Source organism: Cherax quadricarinatus, chromosome 25 (genome assembly GCF_038502225.1).
Source record: "Cherax quadricarinatus isolate ZL_2023a chromosome 25, ASM3850222v1, whole genome shotgun sequence".
Lineage (NCBI taxonomy): Eukaryota > Metazoa > Arthropoda > Malacostraca > Decapoda > Parastacidae > Cherax > Cherax quadricarinatus.
In genome coordinates, this window is record NC_091316.1 from 17,079,239 (window position 1) to 17,101,534 (window position 22,296).

A 22,296-nucleotide genomic window follows, 5' to 3' on the forward strand; every position below is an offset into this window, starting at 1 on the left:
TCATTCAACTAATGAAACTTAAAAAATGCCATAATAATGCTTGTGTTTTCAATATTTCTCAATGTTCTTTTCTCTACTGCATTCTATTTAAAAAATATCTACAATCCAACAAAAAAATAAATTATTTTTGTTTTTGTAGTAAGGTGGAAATCTGCATACCACCTATGACCTACCAGACAAAGACAGCTGAGAAGATGATGTAATATTTTATGAATTGGTACTTAAGCAGACCAATAACAATCTAAAGCGTTCTTCACAACACATTATCATTAAATGTTTGAAACTGACTGGAAGAGGCACTGGCAAGTTATCTCATGAAGATTATAATGTGGGAATTGTGGGATGGAGATGGGGTGGCACAGAGTGAGTCAAATTCGGAGGGCTGGCAGCACTGGGGTGCCGCTTGTAGGTGAGGGGGAGAAACGTGAGTGTAAACAAAGAGAGCGTGAGGCCGACAGAACACTTATTACCTCCCTGATACCTAGGAGCATGGTCAAAGAGACATTCATGTGTGTGTTGGTAATCCTTTATTCAGGTACAACATAATGAATGCTCCTAGCTGCAAAGAGACAAAACACACAAATTAGGATGCACAACCTGACATTGTGAGTACACGTTGTACCTCCTAGTCCTGATATATCATTGACTGGCACAGTATGGGCGGACACATACAGTGGGTGTGCATTGCCTTCCCCGCACAATACATGAATATTAACTTACGTATCAGGGAGGTAATAAGTGTTCCGTCGGCCTCACACTCTCTTTGTTTACACTCACGTTGGCAGCTTCCCCCCTTAGTGCCCGGCAATCGAGTGCTTCTGCAAAACCAAACTGGGAACCACAGCACGAGATGGGACAGGACCGGTGTGGTAGTGGAGTTGAAGCCGTATGACCATTACTTGGTCAAAGTAGATGGCTTGGGACAGATTACTCTGCGCAATTGGCAGTTCCTGCGCCACATTCAGGGGCTGGCCAATGCCAACCAGCCCATGCCACCATCATACCCTGTTCCCCCGCCCCCCAACCCCCTACCCACGCCAGCATGTAGTGCAGCACAGAACAGTGAGCTGCCTCAGATACCCAGTGGCGATGCAGCGACCACACCCCCACAGTCACACGACACAGCAACAACCCCAGAACCACCCATAAAGCATGCAGACCAGGCACTCCCACAGGCACAAGAGTCAGCACTCGGCCAGACAGTCGCACAAAACACTCCCGTATCGCCACCTCCAAGACCACACAGAGACAGACGTCCGCCAGCGTACCTACGGGATTATGTCACATAGTGATGAGTTTCCTGCTGGAAACTGGGGGGAATGTGGGATGGAGATGAGGTGACAGAGTGAGTCAAATTCGGCGGGCTGGCAGCACCAGGGCGCTGCCTGTAGGTGAGGGGGAGAAACGGGAGTGTAAACATAGAGAGCATGAGGCCGACGGAACACTTATTACCTCCCTGATACGTAAGTTAATACTCACGTATTGTGCCGGGGAAGACAATGCACACCCACTGTAGATGTCTGTCCATACTGTGCCAGTCAATGATATATCAGGACTAGGAGGTACAACGTGTACTCACAACGTCAGGTTGTGCATCCTAATTTGTGTGTTTTGTCTCTTTGCAGCTAGGAGCATTCATTATGTTGTACCTGAATAAAGGATTACCAACATACACCCGAATGTCTCTTTGACCAGGAATAGCTAAATCCATATGGGTCACAGAAAAATTAGGGCAATAGGAGGCTATCAGGTTCAATCCAAGATAGTATCAAGAGCCTCTCACTGAAGATCTTTACCTGAAGGATACATGTACCTTAAAGATGTTTCTGGGGGTGGGAAATACCCCCACAGGCTGGTCCCAGATAAGGCCTCTTGGTAGATGAAGGCCTGATCAACCAGGCCGTTGGTAATACAATAGTAAGGTATACCAAGTGTATGTCAATTTATAAGGATATACAAGGCAGGCACTGGTAGGATAAGAAATGTGTCTGTGTAAAATATGGTGAATGTAAACATATCCTGAAGTGTGTTTTGTGGAAATATTAAAGTAGTAGAGAAACACATATCCCATACATTAGTTACTGCTTTCAAAAATGGTAATAAAATATAATAAAAGGATAACAATATGTATGCAATAAGAGGATAAAACTTAAGCTGTTAATTACTCAAGGCTAAGCTTACCTCATCTTCAATTGATTGAGCCATTGATCTATACTCTTCTGAAGTGGGGTCTTCCAAACCCGGCCAGAAGTTCTGATTAGTAATTTTAAATTCTCCTTCCACCACACTGCTCCCTGAAAAAAAAAAAAAAATTGTTACTGTTTTGGTACTGTACTTGCCTAATTGTGGTTGCAGGGGTCGATACACAGCTCCTGGCCCCGCCCGTATGAGAAAATGGATGCAAAAACATTTAAAAATAACAAGAACCCATGCTATATTAACCCTTTGACTGTCACAAGCCCCTTTCTGAAGCTGTCATTCTATGTCGCAAAAGTTTTGGAAAAAAAAAACTATTTTTTCTTATAAAATGATAGAGAATCTTTTCCCGATGGTAATGACACCAAAAGTACGAAATTTGGTCGAAAACTCACGGAATTACTCTCCTGCGAAGTTAGCGGTCTCTGCAACATATGCACATCGGCAATTTCGCCGACTTTGAGTCCTGTTTTTGGCCAATTCCGTTGTTCCAGTTGACCAAACTCATAGATATTTATTTAGAACTCCGTTTTTTTCTATCAGTCGAGTACAAGAAACTGCCCATTTACCGATTTGAACTACCCAATAAAGTGGTCAGAAATTGGCAATTTGGCCAATTTCACGCAAATTAAAAAAGATGCCAATTTCGAAATAGGGTCCAGAATAAACAATGTAGACATTCTTGGCACTAAAATAATATATCCTCTGTTCATTAGTCACATCTCTAGGCCCCCCTTTTATTACTATTGCTTTCTATTTTGATTTTTTATTCATACAAAAAAATACTAAATTTACTGTTATGCAGACTACTGCAATATTGTAAAAAAGGTATAAATAATATCAGTGCACTAGTGAAAGAATATTAGACTCCCCAGTTGACGTGTATTGGACGTATTGCTTACTCCTGAGCATTGGTAAAAATCGAACATTTCCGCTACTTAGAACTCAATTTCAAGGTCGTTTTCATCGTGAAAGTAATGAAAATCATCTCTATTTCTGTAATATGTTTTCCATTTCATCACCTGAGCCCATGAAAACGAGAATACGAAGATAAATACTATACGAAAATACACCTCAAAGTCGGCGTTTTAATTAAAAAAACGGTCAGTTTTTTTTCTCATTATGCACTGCATGCTGCAGGATTTTTTTTATGTGGTGCACACTGACCACACAGACCCATTCTCTCACATGTGGGCCTACCAGCTTTCTCCTGCTTGATTTGAAGCCGCTAGAATTTACATGTTTAAATACGTCAGAAACAGTGGCGTGTAAGACGTATATATACAACGTAAACAGTCAAAGGGTTAAAACAATGTAAGAGAAAATGATGTAGGTAGTAGGTTGGTAGACAGCAACTGCCCAGGAAGGAGTTTGAAGTTTACCTGGAGGTACTACTGTCCTGCCAAGTACTGTAAGTGTAAAACAGAAGCCTGTAATTGTTTTACATGATGGTAGGATTGCTGGTGTTTTTTTTCTGTCTTATAAACATGCAAGATTTCAGGTACGTCTTGTTACTTCTACTACACTTAGGTTACACTACACTTGCACGTACAAGCATATACAGTGGACCCCCGGTTAACGAACTTTTTTCATTCCAGTAGTATGTTCAGGTGCCAGTACTGACCGATTTTTTTCCCATAAGGAATATTGTGAAGTAGATTAGTCCATTTCAGACCCCCAAACATACACGTACAAACGCACTTACATAAATACACTTACATAATTGGTCGCATTTGGAGGTGATCGTTAAGCGGGGGTCCACTGTATATATAGCCTCTCCTCACTTAGCAACATTCTCGTTTACTGATGACTCAGATTTACGACAGGCTCTCTGACCAGTATGCATACTTAAATAACATACAGTATATTAGAGCTGATTTCCTCTACATATTCTGTTTATTATAATATTCAATACACTACTGTATAAATATTTATAAATGGTGCAAAGGCGACATTAAAACAATATCAAAGATGGCTGACCCAAACCTGCTACCATTATAGTATGCTCCTCACTTAGCAACGATATCATTTACTAACTTGGTCTCAGGAACAGAACTCCGTCATTAAGTGAAGCGAGGCTGTATACACACCCCTCTGTTTTTTTCTATTTTCTTACAAATTCTTGTTCTCATTTCCTCTTATCTCCATAGGAAAGTGGAACTGAATACTTCCTCCTTAAGCCATGCTATGGCTAATAACTCCTCTTGTATACATTACTAAAGTTAAAAAAAGAAACTTTTGTTTTTCCTTTAGGGCCACCTTGCTTCGGTGGGATACGGCCAGTTTGTTGAAAGAAAAGAAAGAAGAGAAAATGAATACAGTGGACCCCAGGCATTCGGCGGCCACGACTTTCATGAAATCCGACTTTCAGCAAGTTTTTCGGTAAAATTTAGCTTCGCGGTTCGTGATTGGACTCGTGATTCGGCGACTGTCCGGTACGCGTCCACCCGTCAGCATGCACACAAAGCCAGTCTCCTGCACTATTCACACTCAGTGTGCCATTGTTTACCAGCACGTGACCATCACCCCACGGGTTCATACAAGACATTTCATAATAATCCATTGTTTTTTGTGCTTCCAACTGCTAAATAAGCCACCAGGAGCCCAAAGAAAGCTCCTAGTGCCAGCCCTTTGGTAAAGAAGGTGAGAAACACCATAGAATTCAAGAAAAAACTCATAGCAGAGTATCAAAGTAAAGGAGGAAGAAAGAGTGGAGAGTGTGCCTTCAGTGATTCTACAATATGTATGATACTAAAACAGCAGGTATCGATAAAAGCTATAGCTCCAGCCAGCGATAAATTGTAGAATTAACAGTATAGCAAGTAAGTTAAGTGATTAAGTGATAGAAAAATATTAAAGTAACTCTCCAATGTTGTTTGATGTGTATAGAGCCAATAAACATAATGCCGCCCTGCTATCTTCCACCACCCTAAACCTCTGCCAGCATCTCCATCAAACTAACTAATTAAACTAACATCTCCTCCAAGGTAAGTGTAAATATAAAAGCATAAGTATAAAAGTAAATACAGTGGACCCCCGGTTAACGATATTTTTTCATTCCAGAAGTATGTTCAGGTGCCAGTACTGACCGAATTTGTTCCCATAAGGAATATTGTGACGTAGATTAGTCCATTTCAGAACCCCAAACATACACGTTCAAACGCACTTGCATAAATACACTTACATAATTGGTCGCATTGGGAGGTGATCGTTAAGTGGGGGTCCAATGTATAAGTGTAAATATAAAAGGACCCCAGTGGAAATAAGTCACACTGGCTTTTGGGTTATACAAGGTACTTTACACATATGCTGCTATGTATGATAATCTATGTACATAACTGTATTTGTGTATAACTGATTAAACTTACTTATTTATAAATTAAAATGTAAATACAGTGGACCCCCGGTATTCGATATTAATCCATTCCTGAGAGCTCATCGAATACCGATAATATCGAAAACCGAATCAATTTTCCTCATAAGAAATAATGGAAATCAAATTAATCCGTGCAAGACACCCAAAAGTATGAAAAAAAAATTTTTACTACATGAAATATTAAGTTTAATGCAATAGAATAATTACAATAACAATAAAATAATTGACACTTACCTTTAATGAAGATCTGGTGATGACTGATGGGATGGGAGGAGGGGAGAGGTGTTAGTGTTTAGAAGGGGAATCCCCTTCCATTAGGACTTGAGGTAGCAAGTCCTTTTCTGGGGTTACTTCCCTTCTTCTTTTAATGCCACTAGGACCAGCTTGAGAGTCACTGGACTTCTGTTGCACAACATAACTGGCAGCCTTACCATGCCTAATCACACTATGTATGCCACTACGATTGTTAAATCTTTCAAACCAACCTTTGCTGGCCTTAAATTCACTCACATCACCACTAGTTGCAGGCAATTCCTTTACCAAATCGTCATGCAACTGCCTAGCCTTTTCACAAATGATCGCTTGAGAGATGCTATCTGTTTTTCATTTATCCACACGAGTAACAATCTCTCAACATTTTCTAACACTTGCGGTCGCTGTTTCGTAATCACAGTTGCACCTTTTGCAAGAACAGCTTCCTTGATTGCCGTTTTCCTCGTCACTATAGTAGAGATGGTTGATTGGGGTTTATTATACAACCTGACCAGCTCCGACACACGCACTCCACTTTCGTACTTTGCAATTATCTCTTTCTTCATTTCATAAGTCATTAGCGACTTTTTTCTCGAAGGGTTGGCACTAGAAGCTTTCTTGGGGCCCATGGTGACTTATTTTGCAGAAACAAGCACCAAACACAGTGATAATATGGATAATATGGAATGTACCAAATGTACAGTGGACCCCCGCATAGCGAACTTAATCCGTGCAAGAGGGCTGGTCGTTATGCGAAATGTTCGCTATGCGAATTAATTTTCCCCATAAGAAATAATGGAAATAAAATTAATCCGTGCAAGACACCCAAAAGTATGAAAAAAAAATTTTTTTACCACAAAAAAATGTTAATTTTAGTACACACAAACTGAAAAAGGCATGCACAATTACATGACACTTACTTTTATTGAAGATCTGGTGATGATTGATGGGATGGGAGGAGGGGAGAGCATTATCTTCTTACTGTTTAGAAGGGGAATCCCCTTCCATTAGGACTTGAGGTAGCAAGTCCTTTTCTGGGGTTACTTCCCTTCTTCTTTTAATGCCACTAGGACCAGCTTCAGAGTCACTGGACTTCTTTCGCACAACATATCTGTCCATAGTGGCCTGTACCTCTCGTTCCTTTATGATTTGTCTAAAGTGGTTAACAACAGTGTCATTGTAACAGTCACCAGCACGGCTTGCAATAGCTGTGTGAGGGTGATTTTCATCAAAAAAGGTTTGCACTTCAAGCCATTTTGCACACATTTCCTTAATCTTTGAAGTAGGCAATTCCTTCAATTTCTCTCTCCCCTCCTCTGAACCAGTTTCCCCAGGTCTGGCCTCTTGCTCTTGAAGTTGATCTATCAGCTCATCAGTGGTTAGTTCTTCATTGTCCTCCTCCACCAACTCTTCCACATCCTCCCCACTAACCTCCAACCCCAAGGACTTCCCCAATTCCACAATTGATTCCTCAACTGGTATACTACTCCTCTCAGGGTTAGCCTCAAACCCTTCAAAATCCCTTTTGTCTACACATTCTGGCCACAGTTTCTTCCAAGCAGAGTTCAAGGTTCTCTTAGTCACTCCCTCCCAAGCCTTACCTATAAGGTTTACACAACTGAGGATATTAAAGTGATCCTTCCAAAACTCTTTTAGAGTCAATCCAGTGTCTGTGGTCACTTCAAAGCACTTTTGAAACAGAGCTTTTGTGTACAGTTTCTTGAAGTTGGAAATGACCTGCTGGTCCATGGGCTGCAGGAGAGGAGTGGTATTAGGAGGCAAAAACTTAACCTTAATGAAGCTCATGTCCCCATAAAGTCACTCTGCCACGTCTGTAGGATGACCAGGGGCATTGTCTAACACCAGGAGGCACTTAAGGTCTAATTTCTTTTCAGTTAGGTAATCTTTCACATTGGGGGCAAATGCATGGTGTAACCAGTTATAGAAAAATTCCCTAGTGACCCATGCCTTACTGTTTGCCCTCCACAGCACACACAAATTATCCTTGAGGACATTCTTTTGCCTGAACGCTCTGGGAGTTTCAGAGTGATACACTAATAAAGGCTTAACTTTGCAATCACCACTAGCATTGGCACACATCAACAAAGTAAGCCTGTCTTTCATAGGCTTATGTCCTGGGAGTGCCTTTTCCTCCTGAGTAATGTAGGTCCTGCTTGGCATTTTCTTCCAGAACAGGCCTGTTTCATCACAATTAAACACTTGTTCAGGTTCCAGTCCTTCAGTTTCTATGTACTCCTTGAATTCATGCACATATTTTTCAGCCGCTTTGTGGTCCGAACTGGCAGCCTCACCATGCCGTATCACACTATGGATGCCACTACGCTTCTTAAATCTCTCAAACCAACCTTTGCTGGCCTTAAATTCACTCACATCATCACTAGTTGCAGGCATTTTTTTAATTAAATCGTCATGCAACTTCCTAGCCTTTTCACATATGATCGCTTGAGAGACGCTATCTCCTGCTAGCTGTTTTTCATTTATCCACACCAATAAGAGTCTCTCAACATCTTCCATCACTTGCGATCTTTGTTTCGAAAACACAGTTAAACCTTTGGCAACAACAGCTTCCTTGATTGCCGTTTTCTTGCCCACAATAGAAGCGATGGTTGATTTTGGTTTCTTGTACAACCTGACCAGGTCGGTGATACGTACTCCACTTTCATACTTATCAATGATCTCTTTCTTCATTTCAATGGGTATTCTTACCCTTTGAGGTGTAGGGTTGGCACTAGAAGCTTTCTTGGGGCCCATGGTCACTTATTTTCCACAAACAGCACCGAAAACACTGTAATAATACGAAATATTCCGAGTGTATGCTTGAATGTTACCGCGGAGGCTGGCTGGTAAACAATGGGACGGGCGGCACATGTGAGGCTGGCTGAGGGCGCACATTGGACGCGTCTCGGACGAAGGTCGCTGAGCGGGTTTTTGTCCACTATGCGGGGCAAAATTTTAGCAAACAAAGCGTTCGCTATGCGGATTGTTCGCTATGCAAGGCGTTCGCTATGCGGGGGTCCACTGTATCCTTAGATGCGCGCACACTGGCTGGCTTGTAAACACTAGCACACACGGAGCAGTTCAGGCCACACGTGGACAGGTCTCGTACGAATCGTATCGAATACCAGGTTTTCAATCGAATACTGAGGAAAAAATTTTGCGTTAAAATGCATCGAAAACCAAATTTATCGAATACCGATGCCATCGAATACCGGGGGTCCACTGGATTTCTTATTTATAAATTAAAATGTAAATATTTCCGGCAGGCCGGACTTGAGTCCTGGAGATGGGAAGTACAGTGCCTGCACTCTGAAGGAGGGGTGTTAATGTTGCAGTTTAAAAACTGTAGTGTAAAGCACCCTTCTGGCAAGACAGTGATGGAGTGAATGATGGTGAAAGTTTTTCTTTTTCGGGCCACCCTGCCTTGGTGGGAATCGGCCAGTGTGATAATAATAAAAAATAAAAAATTAAAATGTAAATATTTCTTATTTATAAATTACATACATTGTATAAGTGTGAATAGTGGGTTCTGCTGCCTCCACCACCACCATGTATGACTTCTCTTAGTGGCCCTTATAAACCCAACAACAACACTTCCACCACTTACTCTTCACATACATTATGACATATTTTATTCATTCTAGAGTACAGTGGACTCCCGGTTATCGAGCGTACTCTGTTCTAGAAGGTCGGCCGATAACTGAAATGGCCGAAAACCGAATTAATATTTCCCATAACAATTAATGGAAATAGTACAATTAATCCATTCCAGACAAAAATATTCACAAAAAAATCATTTTTTTTTTAACAATATGTAAGTATTACATACCTTTATTGAAGGCTAATGCTGGCTTCTGGAAGATAGGGAAGAGGAAAGAGAGAGAGGAGTTAGTGTTTGGAAGGGGAATCCCCCTCCATAAAGACTTTAGGTAGCAAAGCCTTCTCTGGGGTTACTTCCCTTCTTTGTCTTTTAATGCCACTAGGACCCCTCTCTCACAAAATAACTTTTCCAGAGCGCTCTGTTTCTGGGATCTCTAAGATTTCCCTGAAATGGAACAGGGTTTTGTCACTAAACATGTTGCAGATATGGCTTGTTTCAGATTTGTCAGGGAGGTGTTTCTCTACAAAAGCTTGCACCCTAGTTCACACTGCACACACCTCTTTAATCTCTGAAGAAGGCACCTCCTTCACTCCCTCTTCTTCCTCCTCCTCTGAAGCAAGTTCCTCAGCTGCAGTCTGTTGCTGTTCAAGTTGAAGCTCTTGCAGCTCTTCAGTGGTTAGCTCTTCCCTGTGGTCCTCTACCAACTCTTCCACATCCTCACCACTCACCTCCAACCCCAGGGACTTCCCCAGTGCCACAACAGAGTTCACAGGGTCGTCAGGGTCAGGGTCAGCCTCAAACCCTTCAAAATCCCTCTCTTGGACACAATCTGGCCATAGTTTTCTTCAAGCAGAGTTCAAAATCCTGGAAGTCACTCCCTCTCAAGCCTTACCTATAAGGCTTATGCAATGGAGGATAGTGAAGTGATTCCTCCAGAACTCTCTTAGGGTCAACCGAGTGCCCGATGTCACTTCAAAGCACTCTTGAAACACTGCTTTTGTGTAGAGTTGTTTGAAGTTAGAATGACCTGCTGGTCTATAGGCTGGAGGAGAGGAGTGGTGATTGGAGGCAAGAACTTCACTGTGATGAAATCGAAGCCCCTAAACACTTGGTCTTGCAAGTCTGGAGGATGTGCAGGAGCATTATCCAGTAACAGGGAGCACTTGAGTAGCAATCTCTTTTCCAGGAGGTATTTTTTCACACTTGGGCCAAACACATCATTGATCCACTCTTTGAAAATTTACCTTGTGACCCATGCCTTATGATTAGCTTTCCACATCACACACAATCTATTCTTCATGACATTGTTTTTCTTGAACACTGGGATTTTCTAAGTGATACACAAGTAAAGGCTTCACTCTGAAATCCCCACTAGCATTACCACACAACAAAAGAGTAAGCCTGTCTTTCATAGGCTTGTGTCCTAGCAGTGCCTTTTCCTCCTGGGTAATGTAGGTCCTGTTTGGCATTTTCTTCCAAAACAGGCCTGTTTCATCACAATTGAACACTTGTTGGGGTTTGAATCCTACACGAATTTTTCAGCCGCACATTTGTCAGAACTTGCAGCCTCACCATGCTTTACAACACTGTGTATGCCACTACGCTTCTTAAATCTATCAAACCATCCTTTGCCGGCCCTAAATTCACAAACTGCAGCACTTGTTCCAGGCATTTTATTTGCAAGATCCTCATGCAGTTCCCTTGCTTTCTCACAAATAATAGACCCCACAACACTGTCTCCCAGTAATTCTTTTTCCTTAATCAACAATAATAATAACTTTTCCATCTCTTCCATTATTGGTGGCCTTTGTTTAGTTAGAAAAGTTACTCCTTTTGCAACATTAGCATCTTTGATTTGTTCTTTTTTTGCCAGGATGGATGTAATTGTTGATTTATTCTTGCTGTACATCCTGGCAAGTTCCACCAACTTCATACCACTCTCAAACTTTTCTATCACTTCACACTTAAATACCATGGTGTTTCTCACTTTCTTTACCACAGGAACTTTCTTTGGAGCTATGGTTACTTATTTCACAGTTGCACTGCAAAAAAAAAAAAACTAAAAACAATGGAAAACAATGAAATGTTTGGATGTATGAGCAGAAGCTTCCTCAGCCATCGAGAGACAAAGCCAAACAGACGCGCAAGTGGCCCCAGCCGGCAGATGGATGCGTCCCAAACGGCCGATAACCAGGTGCCAAAAAAACGGCCGATAACCGAGTTGGCCAATAACAGAAGCGGCCAATAACCAGGAGTCTGCTGTATATATCATGTTTCTATGTTATTAATACAGTGGACCCCCGGTTAACGATATTTTTTCACTCCAGAAGTATGTTCAGGTGCCAGTACTGACTGAATTTGCTCCCATAAGGAATATTGTGAAGTAGATTAGTCCATTTCAGACCCCCAAACATACATGTACAAACGCACTTACATAATTACACTTACATAATTGGACGTATTTGGAGGTAATCGTTATGCGGGGGTCCACTGTACATGTGTATTGTTTATTATGTCATATTAGATGAATTGTGATAGATAAATAAGCCGTAGAGATGATACTAGCATCATATTGAAGCATAATAAACTCGCATCCCTCTCGCCTCCTACCTGTCTGCCATACACGAACGAGTGTCTTCAATAAAGTTTAAGTGTGATGTTAAATGTTCATTTATCCATTTTATTAGTGCTTTATATTTGTCATTGTTTTCTGTAAATCTATATTTAATTTTCAAAAAATTCATTTTTGTTAATACTTTTGAGTGTATGAAATGGATTAATTGGATTTCCATTATTTCTTATGGGGAAAATAGATTCGCCAATCGTGAATTTCACCAGTCAGCAGACTCTCTGGAACGAATTAATCACAAAACTCGGGGGTCCACTGTAGTTAAACAAATACTGTACACATGCAAAGTTAAAAATGTAAGGAATTAATAAATTTTATTTGAGAGGGAAGCCTAATAAACAAAATAAGGAACATGATATAAAAGTATCTAAATTTTTTCAATCACATGAAAATAGTTACTTGAGAAGAAAACTGAGATTTAAAATGGGAATGATACTTCCTCTGTTGGTTGTGGGATAGTCACACAAATATACCTGTGACTGAAGCCAGTTTTAAGGGCTCTACTGTTGCAGTCCAGCCTGTGGCCAGGTTTTCACCTCATTAAGAATGAAGATACATATAATGATTAAATTTTATGTAAGTGATTGAGATAAAACTGAGAGAATTATACAATATTAAACCTATTGAGGAAAGTGCCTTGATGCCAGAGAGGAGCTCTTGATCCAAGGAATTGGACCTATCATCCCTTCCCTTGAACTGAACCTGATTGCCTACCATTTCTCCACAACCCCTACAGTTTTAGTGCTTTTCTCCCAAGAATATAAATAATAAAATGGTTAAAGGAAGATTATAAAAAAGTGCATCAGTGAAACAAAGTATCCCGATAGACTGTTCTGGTTAGTGATTTATAATCACATATGGACTGTGCAAAAGTAATTAGTGGAGACATGGGTAGATAGTTATACAAGTTTGTAATAATATGAATGTCAATAGTAAAATATAGCAAAATGAAAAGGTTAGATGTCTGTTACTCTAGATACTGTAATTGTGGAAAATGATTTTTTTTATTATCAAGTGAGACAAATGCAAAAGTTGTTACTTTAATGTCACTCTACACATGTCAGGCATCAAGGACAGAGGAAACCTCCAGAGTAATGTACTGAAACCCAAGCTGTAGTATATACAATAAAGTATGGAAAATGAAAGTAATAAGAATTTAAGCGGTATAAAAAGCAATGGAATCCCATGACAGAGCAGAATAAAAGTTTAAGGAACATAAAGGTAAGTATGTCAGATATATTCAAGTATAATTTTTACAGGTAAAAAAAAAAATTAGGGAAAGCAAACCTAAGAGGAATGTTTAAAAACTTTAACCAAAAATTTTGATTATACACACAAAATATACTAATCAAATCGTTCGGTACGTGGTCCCACTGCAGAGGCCTCTTGATCAAGAACACACAATGATAATACTGGAATTGTTAAGAGCCACAAAAGCATTATTGAACACTGCTTCCATGGAGTCTGGGGGGAAATATGTTGCCCAAATATGGGCAGGAATTACAAAGAAGACAAAGGTTTCCCTGGAAAGAAAAATGGAAACAAAACCCCATTAGGTCAGGTAGAGCCAAACTGTATAGGTATGCCCTTCAAGTACTGGGTAGGGAACCCCTTCACCCCTAGAACAGCCCGAAGTCTTCATGGCATGGATTCAAAAAGGTGCTGGAAACATCTATTTGACATTCTCGTCCATGTTGACGTACAGCAGTGTGAAAATTGAAACAGGAGTAAATTTTCTGATAATCTCATATGTCTTTGTCTCCAGCTAATTAAAGTAGTTTGGGTTCTTTTCAGAAGAGTTTGCTACCAAGTTCTGGCAACCATCCAGCTATGGTGTTACCCTGCAACTCTAGTCAGTGCTACAACAGCTGTTGTTCTGTAAGGCTATTCCTGCAAGCATGCTCTGTGAGTGAATGTGGTTTTGCTTTATTCTCCCCTTCAGTTCATGATTTCTGCTGAAATTCATGAAGGATGTTACACCTAGGAAGCATGTAAGTATTGTAACTCTTAGAAAACATGCTGATTTGTGTATTGGACAGATCATCAAAAATTTAAGCCTAGCAAAATCAACTGTTGGTCAGATTCTGAAGAGTGCTGATGACACTGGTGATTGTGGAGTGTTGCATCAAGAAAGATGTGGAAGAAAACTCAAGACAACACCTCATGATGACAAGGTTATCATAAGAAATAATGTGAAGAATCCCAAGAAAATCAGCAAAGATCTATAGAGAAATTTGGTTTCTGGTGGCATAAATGTTGATTCTTCAACTGTTTGACAAGGTTCTTCATAGTTGGCAGAATTCCCAGAAAGCTGGTAAAGAAACAACTGACTGCTGCTATGAAGAAAAAAGACTGCAGTGGGCACTCGATCATAAGAGATGGATGACATGACTGGATACAGATCAGTAGTAGTGAGATGGAGCGAAGGCAAACCTCATAAGAATGGACACATTCAACAAGCGCCAAAACACCCACCAAAGATGTTTGGGGTAGTTTTACTGTTAAAGGCCCTAGACGACTTGTTACTGACGAGGGAATGATGAACAGTGACAAACACAAGGTAATCCTGGCAACTCATTTGCTTCCCGTTGTGGACAGTTTCCTAGTGGTAAAGGCATTTTCCAGCAGAATCTTGCTCCATGCCACACATCCAGAAAAATGCTGACATTCTTCCAAGAGAGTGGCCTAAGCATTCTAAATTGGCCTGGAAGCTCTCCTGACCTCGACCCAGTTGAGAATCTATGGGCAATAACAAAATGCAGGATTGTGAAACAGGACTGTTCAACTGTGAAGCTAACTGCTACTGTTATTAAGACCTGGTACCACGACAAAGAACTTGCCAAAATGTGTTCAACATTGATTGATTCTATGCTAAACCGTGTAGCAATGCTTATAAAAGCAAAGGGTAGTCATATTTCTTAACTAAATTACGTCATATCAATGCCAAATATTTTTCAAAAAACTATTAATTTTCTAAATAAATGTCTTATTTCACCATCGTCCCAATTAATATGCATTCTACTGTAGCACCACACAATTGCTACAGATTTGTTAACTGCACAATCATGCTCCCATTCTCCCGTATCACCACATTCCAAAGGTTTATACTTGATTCTGACCCTACCATCTGCATGTCAGAAACTGAGATTCATCAAACCATCCAACATTTTTCCAATCCTCCAGTTTTGTTGAACCTGTACCCACTGAAGCTTCAGTTTCCTGTTCTTAACTGACAGGGGTGGAACCCAGTATGGTCTTTTGCTGCTATATTCCATCAACTTCAAAATTCGACATGTACATTTGGAGATGGTAGTCTGCATACCACTGTTGAAACGGCCCAGTTATTGTCGCTTTTCAGTCAGCTTGAACCAGTCTGGCCATTCTCCTCTGAACTCTCTCATTAACAAGGTGTTTTCACCCACAGAACTGCTGATCACTGGATATTTTGTTTTTCACATTATTCTTTGTAAACTCTAGATATGATAATCGTGGGGGAGCGCTAAACCCGTAGGATTATACAGCGCATGTGGAGGGGAGGGGGGTGGAAGGTATTCAGGCTCAATCAGGGAATCAGAGCATAGACCCAATTCCCTAGATCAAGAACCCCTCACCAGCTTCAAGGAACCTCCCTTGAGGAGTGTAAACTCCAGACTCTGCTGTACCAGAAAATCCCAGATCAGCAGTTTCTGAGATACCGAAACCACCCTGTCTGGCACCAACAATCATCCAACGGTCAAAGTCACTCAGATAGTAGATCACATTTCGTCCCCATTGTGATGTCTGGTTTGAACAACAACTGAACCTTTTAACCATATCTGCATTCTTTTACACACTGATCTGCTGCCACGTAATTACCTGGAGTTTACCTGGAGAGAGTTCCGGGGGTCAACGCCCCCGCGGCCCGGTCTGTGACCAGGCCTCCTGGTGGATCAGAGCCTGATCAACCAGGCTGATTAGATATTTCCATTAACAAGCGCGTGTACCTAATAAAGTGACTATTGTGTATGTGTGTGTGTACTCACCTATTTGTGGTTGCAGGGGTCGAGTCTTAGCTCCTGGCCCTGCCTCTTCACTGGTTGCTACTGGGTCCTCTCTCTCCCTGCTCCATAAGCTTTATCAAACTTCGTCTTAAAACTATGTATGGTTTCCGCCTCCACTACGTCACTTTCTAGGCTATTCCACTGCCTGACAACTCTATGACTGAAGAAATACTTCCTGACATCCCTTTGACTCATCTGAGTCTTCAACTTCCAATTGTGACCTCTTGCTTCTGTGTCCCCTCCCTGGAACATCCTGTCTTTGTCTACCTTGTCTATTCCGCGCAGTATTTTATATGTCGTTATCATGTCTCCCCTGACCCTACTGTCCTCCAGTGTCGCCAAGCCGATTTCCCCTAACCTTTCTTCATAGGACATTTCCCTTAGCTCTGGAACTAACCTTGTTGCAAACCTTTGCACTTTCTCTAATTTCTTGACGTGCTTGATCAAGTGCGGGTTCCAAACAGGTGCTGCATACTCCAGTATGGGCCTGACGTACACGGTGTACAGTGTCTTGAACGATTCCTTACTAAGGTATCGGAACGCTGTTCTCAGGTTTGCCAGGCGTCCATATGCTGCATTACACATCTGGTTGATGTGTGCTTCCGAAGACATGCATGCATGCGCGCGCGCGTGTGTGTGTGTGTACTCACCTATTTGTGGTTGTACTCACCTATTTGTGGTTGCAGGGGTCGAGTCCTAGCTCCTGGCCCCGCCTCTTCACCGGTTGCTACTAGACCCTCTCTCTCCCCGCTCCATGAGCTTTATCAAACCTCGTCTTAAAACTGTGTATGGTTCCTGCCTCCACTACGTCATTTTCTAGGCTATTCCACTGCCTTACAACTCTATGACTGAAGAAATACTTCCTACTATCTCTCTGACTCATTTGTGTCTTCAACTTCCAATTGTGGCCTCTTGTTTCCGTGTCCCCTCCCTGGAACATCATGTCTTTGTCCACCTTGTCTATTCCACGCAGTATGTGTGTGTGTGTACTCACCTGTGGTTACAGGGGTCGATACGCAGCTCCTGGCCCCGCCCCTTTGCGGTGTGAATGTTTTGATCAATTGCCATTGCGTCCCTATTATGCATTTATAAATTTTAAAACTAAATTTACACTTAAAACACCAGGAACAATTAATACAATGATACAATCATAGCAGTGAAGCACCCAGATATCATGTGTCCCATACTCGTGTGACGAGAAGCAGGGGCCGCTATATAGTACATCACATGTGATATTTTTTATGTGATATTTTTTGCCCAATGGGCCAGTAAGCCAGCGGAAGGCCTTGGTCATATGACTAAAAGCACCGTGTCAGGAAATATTTATCCTGCTTCACGGTGAGTAAAATAGCACCAGGAGCTGCTTCTCTCTCTTCGGTATAATAATTAGAAACGAAGACTAGAACTCCATAAAATACACTGGGTTTCGCAAATTACATACAGTACGCTCCCTACTTAGCACACATTGTGGTGAGCCCTAGACATCTCACAGGCAAGGAAGATGGGAAGTCTCTCGCTCCAAACCTGTTAATTAAAAGAAGGAACCCCTTACTCCACAAAGGTTCGCATTCTCTCTCTCCTTAATAGGGAAAATGAGACTAGTCAAGTGTACGTGCCGCAAATATAATATAATGTTTCATTTTACTTCCGTCTCAATTCTAACAATAACTTGCTAATGAGGATGTCTTTATGAAGCATCACAAATACTGCTGATTTAGTGATAACGGCCTCCTCTTCTCGTATACTTCCGTTAATATGTCACGACTGCAACTAAACTTGCCAACTATGTTTTCACGTGACTTATGTTGTTCTCAATTATAACTCATAACTTACAGCGTACATTATCTTCCTCATATAATTTCCACATCTCCGTTTGTAGTACACAAACCACTATAATAACCACTTGTAGACATGACAAGACGTGGACAAAAAAAAAATTAAACAACAAGCGTCAACTATGAAGTAACGAAGCCAGTGCCTCCTCTATGCAAGCACAAGCAAGCCTATAACAACACAAAACGTTGTCACCTTACATTCACATTTACCTATCACTCACACGTTACACTTTTTTTTTACTTCTAGTTCACAATCCCCATACATATATTCATATAAACGTGCACGCATATTCAAGACATCGCCTAACGCCTCATATAACAAATAGCCAGAACCTTGCTAGTCTTTACAGCTCCACACACATCAGATATTTTCACCATGTCACTAGTCGGCAGCGACAGGTTACAGGGCACCTAACACCACAAATAACATATAATGATACAATTATCCGCTTCTTGACGTACAGAGACGTGCAGGCCATCACTAAGCCAGCCACTAATTCATTCTATCGCTAATTAAGGTTTCTTGTGTACCCTGGACCGGTTGCTACGCTGCCGCGGGAGATCACACCCAACAACACTTCTCAAGTCTTTACCTATATTGCCCGTGACCTTCAACCTTGTGCTAATCTTACAACCTGCCCGCAGGTCAGACTTCCCTGCTCACCACCAGCACCTCGCCCACATGGATGAAATACTGACAAGTACGAAGGGGAACTTTTATTGGGATAATGTTTCCCTGTAGAACTACGATAAAAGTTCTTTACAGCACGAAACATCACTGAATGCTTATTCTGGAACTTTCTTCGCCTTACACACATTGTCTGCCGCCATAACACCCAAGTCGAACATATACCATTAAAACCAAAGTCATGAAGTACACCCTCCAGAAAATTATTTGTTTCCTTCTCAGAGATTTACCTGAAGACAATTTCAGGGGAGGGAGTTGGGGGGGTGTAATCGTCCCCGGGCTGGCATGCTGGATATTAACCCGACCAACGAGACAGCTAGGGGTCTGTTGGTAATTTCCTTTATGTATGAAAGGAGAGTGTTGAAAAGACTTAATCCCTTTACACTTACTGTGTCATCTCCTAGTGTACTAGGTATTTTGCACCATCTGCCAAGCCATATCCACGTTCACTTCCACTTTCCTAACCCCAAAATCTCTCACCGTTCTCATTCATCCCTTCCTTATCCACAAACTCAGCGCTCCCAGAGGCCCATCAAGGCAGCTCCAACTCCTCCAGTCTTTCCACTCAAACATGCAGTTGTTAAGCAAGTCGATGAATATTCTAAATCCCCAATGTGTCTTCGTCCGTCGAGCTCAACATATCTGCTAAATGATTCACCTCCCCCACAAACGCTTTTAGTCGCGTAGCCGACGGCCAATGAATTATCTTTACTGGTTACAGGCAGTCCCTCCCCAACACAAATGCCAACATACTAATCTAGTTGAGGTATACTTTTTATTTTTGTGTGTAAGTACTGGGGATTCAATGTGGCGACTTCACAGATGCAAAGCACCGCCGTTACCCGTAACGACGGGTACCTCGGAACGATTTCTGATCAGATGGGCTGTAGGGCTTACTTTGGACTCCCTGCTGCTAACACAAAAAGCCTGACTGATCATGCTATCAACTAGGAGGCCTAGTCCGGGACTAACCGCTGGGGCAGCGACTCCCGAAACCATTAAGAGACAGGCAAAACAACCAGTGACGGCAGCACAGGTGAAGTTGATTTATGGAGGCCGGTCATGTCGCCTCATTGACTGGTAAATCACTGCTGCAGAATTATCAACACATACACAAACTCTGAATATTCTTCGGTTCTTAATACAACACCAAATATTCAAAGAACCATCCTCACCTTCATATCTCTGTAACTCACATGCACACACAATACCCTATGCCACACAACTAATGACTGTTGGAGACCACTTACGTCCACCTACAACACAACCTACGTATCCAGCTGTACAGAAATGCGCGAAAATATTCCCCTTCACCTAACCGCAAGCCTAGGAAATAATTGCTTCTCTCCTCCATACTTCATGCAGCCAAGATGCCCAAAACAGATAACAGCCATGACTGTGAATTTGCTTGCGACATCCATCTTCGTCTTATTACCTGAGATATTGACCATGGCCTTACTGAGTGAAGGACAAATCCAGAAGAATATGAACTTTAGACATTTCCTTGACCCCCAATCATAAACCTGTACACTTGAGATATAATATCCAAACAAATGTACAAGACTTTAGATCAGAGACCTTGTGATGGCTATACAAGCCAACAAATCCAGGACAACAACAGCCGGGTTCATCATGTGATCACCTCTCTAAACCTGGCACACATGTCATAGATAATGTACTTTCATTTGACAAAATAAATCTCTATACTTGAAGTTCCTTGTATACATATCGTTTTCCAAATATAAAGTACGGAACATATCAATTTAACGTACATCTCTTAGTAAATTTTATTTATGGTATAGCCAACAATTGCTTTAAAATTATTATAATCATGGGGAGCACTAAACCCGTAGGATAATACAGCGCCTGGGGGAGGGAGGGATGGAATGTATTCAGGTTCAATTCCCTAGATCAAGAGCCCCTCGCCAGCGTCAAGGAACCTACCTTGAAGTGAAGTGTTTTAAAAACACTTTTACGCAACTGATAAACTGCAAACTTAAATATATGATTAAAACTAATTTCGTACAAATCCAACCTGCACTCTGCATTTTCCTTTTTTTTTTTAATCTCCATTCATTCATACACTACCTAGTCTACGTACATCCGTTATGTACTAGTCTGTATATCTTCCTCCTTAAGACATTTTGTTTTTGTTGCTCTGCCGTGATATTTCGACTCAATCTCTGCTTTCTTTCTTCAAAAATATTTAGATGTGTCAGCCAGTGTACCTTAAATAATAAATTAGTGCAGCTTCACTGTTGAATATAAAAACGTTTCCCAACAACCTACAGTTTCCTTGATAAACACCAATAACAACTGACATCCTACCCCCACCCCCCAATCCCTGGGATCCTACCCTTTGTACTCACCCACTTATACATGGTTACAGAGGTCGAGTCCCAGCTCCTGGCCCCGCCTTTTTGCTGGTCGCCCCTAGTGTCCCGTGGGTTCCGAAACGTGGATTGGGTAATAATACTCAAGTAGGCGGTAAGTGCGTATATTCGACGGTCTATATGATGGGAAGAGCCAAGTCTGACCTGCGTCTCTCCTGTCTATCCTTCAACTGACTCATGAATGATGCCTGGGTGAGCGGCGTTCAAAACATGCTAGGATCAGGGGTAACGTCAGTGAATAATAAGTGATTCACACAGACGGTTGGTAGTGAGTCACTACTACTGACACTGGTAACTGGTACTACTGAGACTAGGTTCACTCTCCTAGCTTGTCGTACCTCTTCTTAAAGCTGTGTATGGATCCCACCTCTACCACTTCACTCTCCAGACTGATCCACTTTTTGGCTGAAGAAATACTTCTTAACATCTTTATGACTCATCTGAGTTTCCAACTTCCAGATGTGCCCTCTAGGTCCTATTTCTCATCTCTGAAACATTCTGTCCTTGTTCACCTTGTCAATTTTTCTCAGTATTCTGTAAGTCGTTATCATATCCCCCTAGTTCACCTGTGTCATCAGGCTGAGTTCCCTTGACCTCTTCTCACAGCACATACCCCTTAGCTCCGGGACTAGTCTTGTTGAAATCCTCTGCACTTTCTCCAATTTCTTGATCTGCTTGACCAGGTGTGGGCTCCATACTGGTGGTGCGTACTCCAATATGGGCCTGACGCACATGGTGTACGGTGTCGTCAATAACTCTTTACTTAGACATCTTAGATTTCACAGACGTGGATTTGCTGCAGCAGTTATTTGGTTGATGTGCGCCTCAAGGGATATGCTCGGTATGATACTCACCCCACGGTCCTTCCCGTAAAACAAACAATAATGTATGATGGTTATACATTTCTGTGGATCATTTAGTTAATAATTGTATAATTGCCACATACTACATGTAATAAGACAATCGATAAGATACGCTAAGCTATCGGTGAAAAATACAGCTTAGCTGCAGAGGATGCAAGGTCAAGAACATATTATATGATTTGCTGCTCACCAGTAGTATATATCGAGTGGAAATTACACACTATAGAATAAAATGCCATTATCATCCTTTCAACTAATTAAGAAAAATATCAAATACGGACAAATTCCAAAATAAAAATAGCTAATGATAAAACAGGTAATTGGTAATTATTCCGTGTAAAACTGAGACGAGATTTCGAGCAGTTCAAGTGAACGAATGAGTGTGACAAGAGGAGAGAGGCCATG

General features: G+C 41.5%; 2 protein-coding genes across 5 annotated transcripts in view; one reads left to right on the forward strand and one right to left on the reverse strand.

The window, feature by feature from the left end:
* The window catches only part of LOC128705187 (zinc finger MYM-type protein 1-like), a 104,447-nt gene that overhangs the window by 81,448 nt on the left and 703 nt on the right, over window positions 1–22,296 (forward strand). The window contains exon 5 of one of the 3 annotated variants that reach the window (XR_011392413.1): window positions 18,593–19,521. The exons of the other annotated variants lie outside the window; for them this stretch is intronic. The gene's annotated coding sequence lies outside the window, so the exon portion shown is untranslated. Of the gene's footprint in view, window positions 1–18,592; window positions 19,522–22,296 lie in introns of those variants that run through there. 3 annotated transcript variants of the gene reach the window in all.
* LOC128690008 (uncharacterized) overlaps window positions 1–22,296 on the reverse strand; it is a 748,983-nt gene that overhangs the window by 42,267 nt on the left and 684,420 nt on the right. For both annotated transcript variants that reach the window (XM_053778498.2, XM_053778499.2), the window contains exon 4: window positions 2,182–2,294. In XM_053778498.2, coding sequence (XP_053634473.2) covers window positions 2,182–2,294 — 113 coding nt within the window. The remainder of the gene's footprint in view (window positions 1–2,181; window positions 2,295–22,296) is intronic.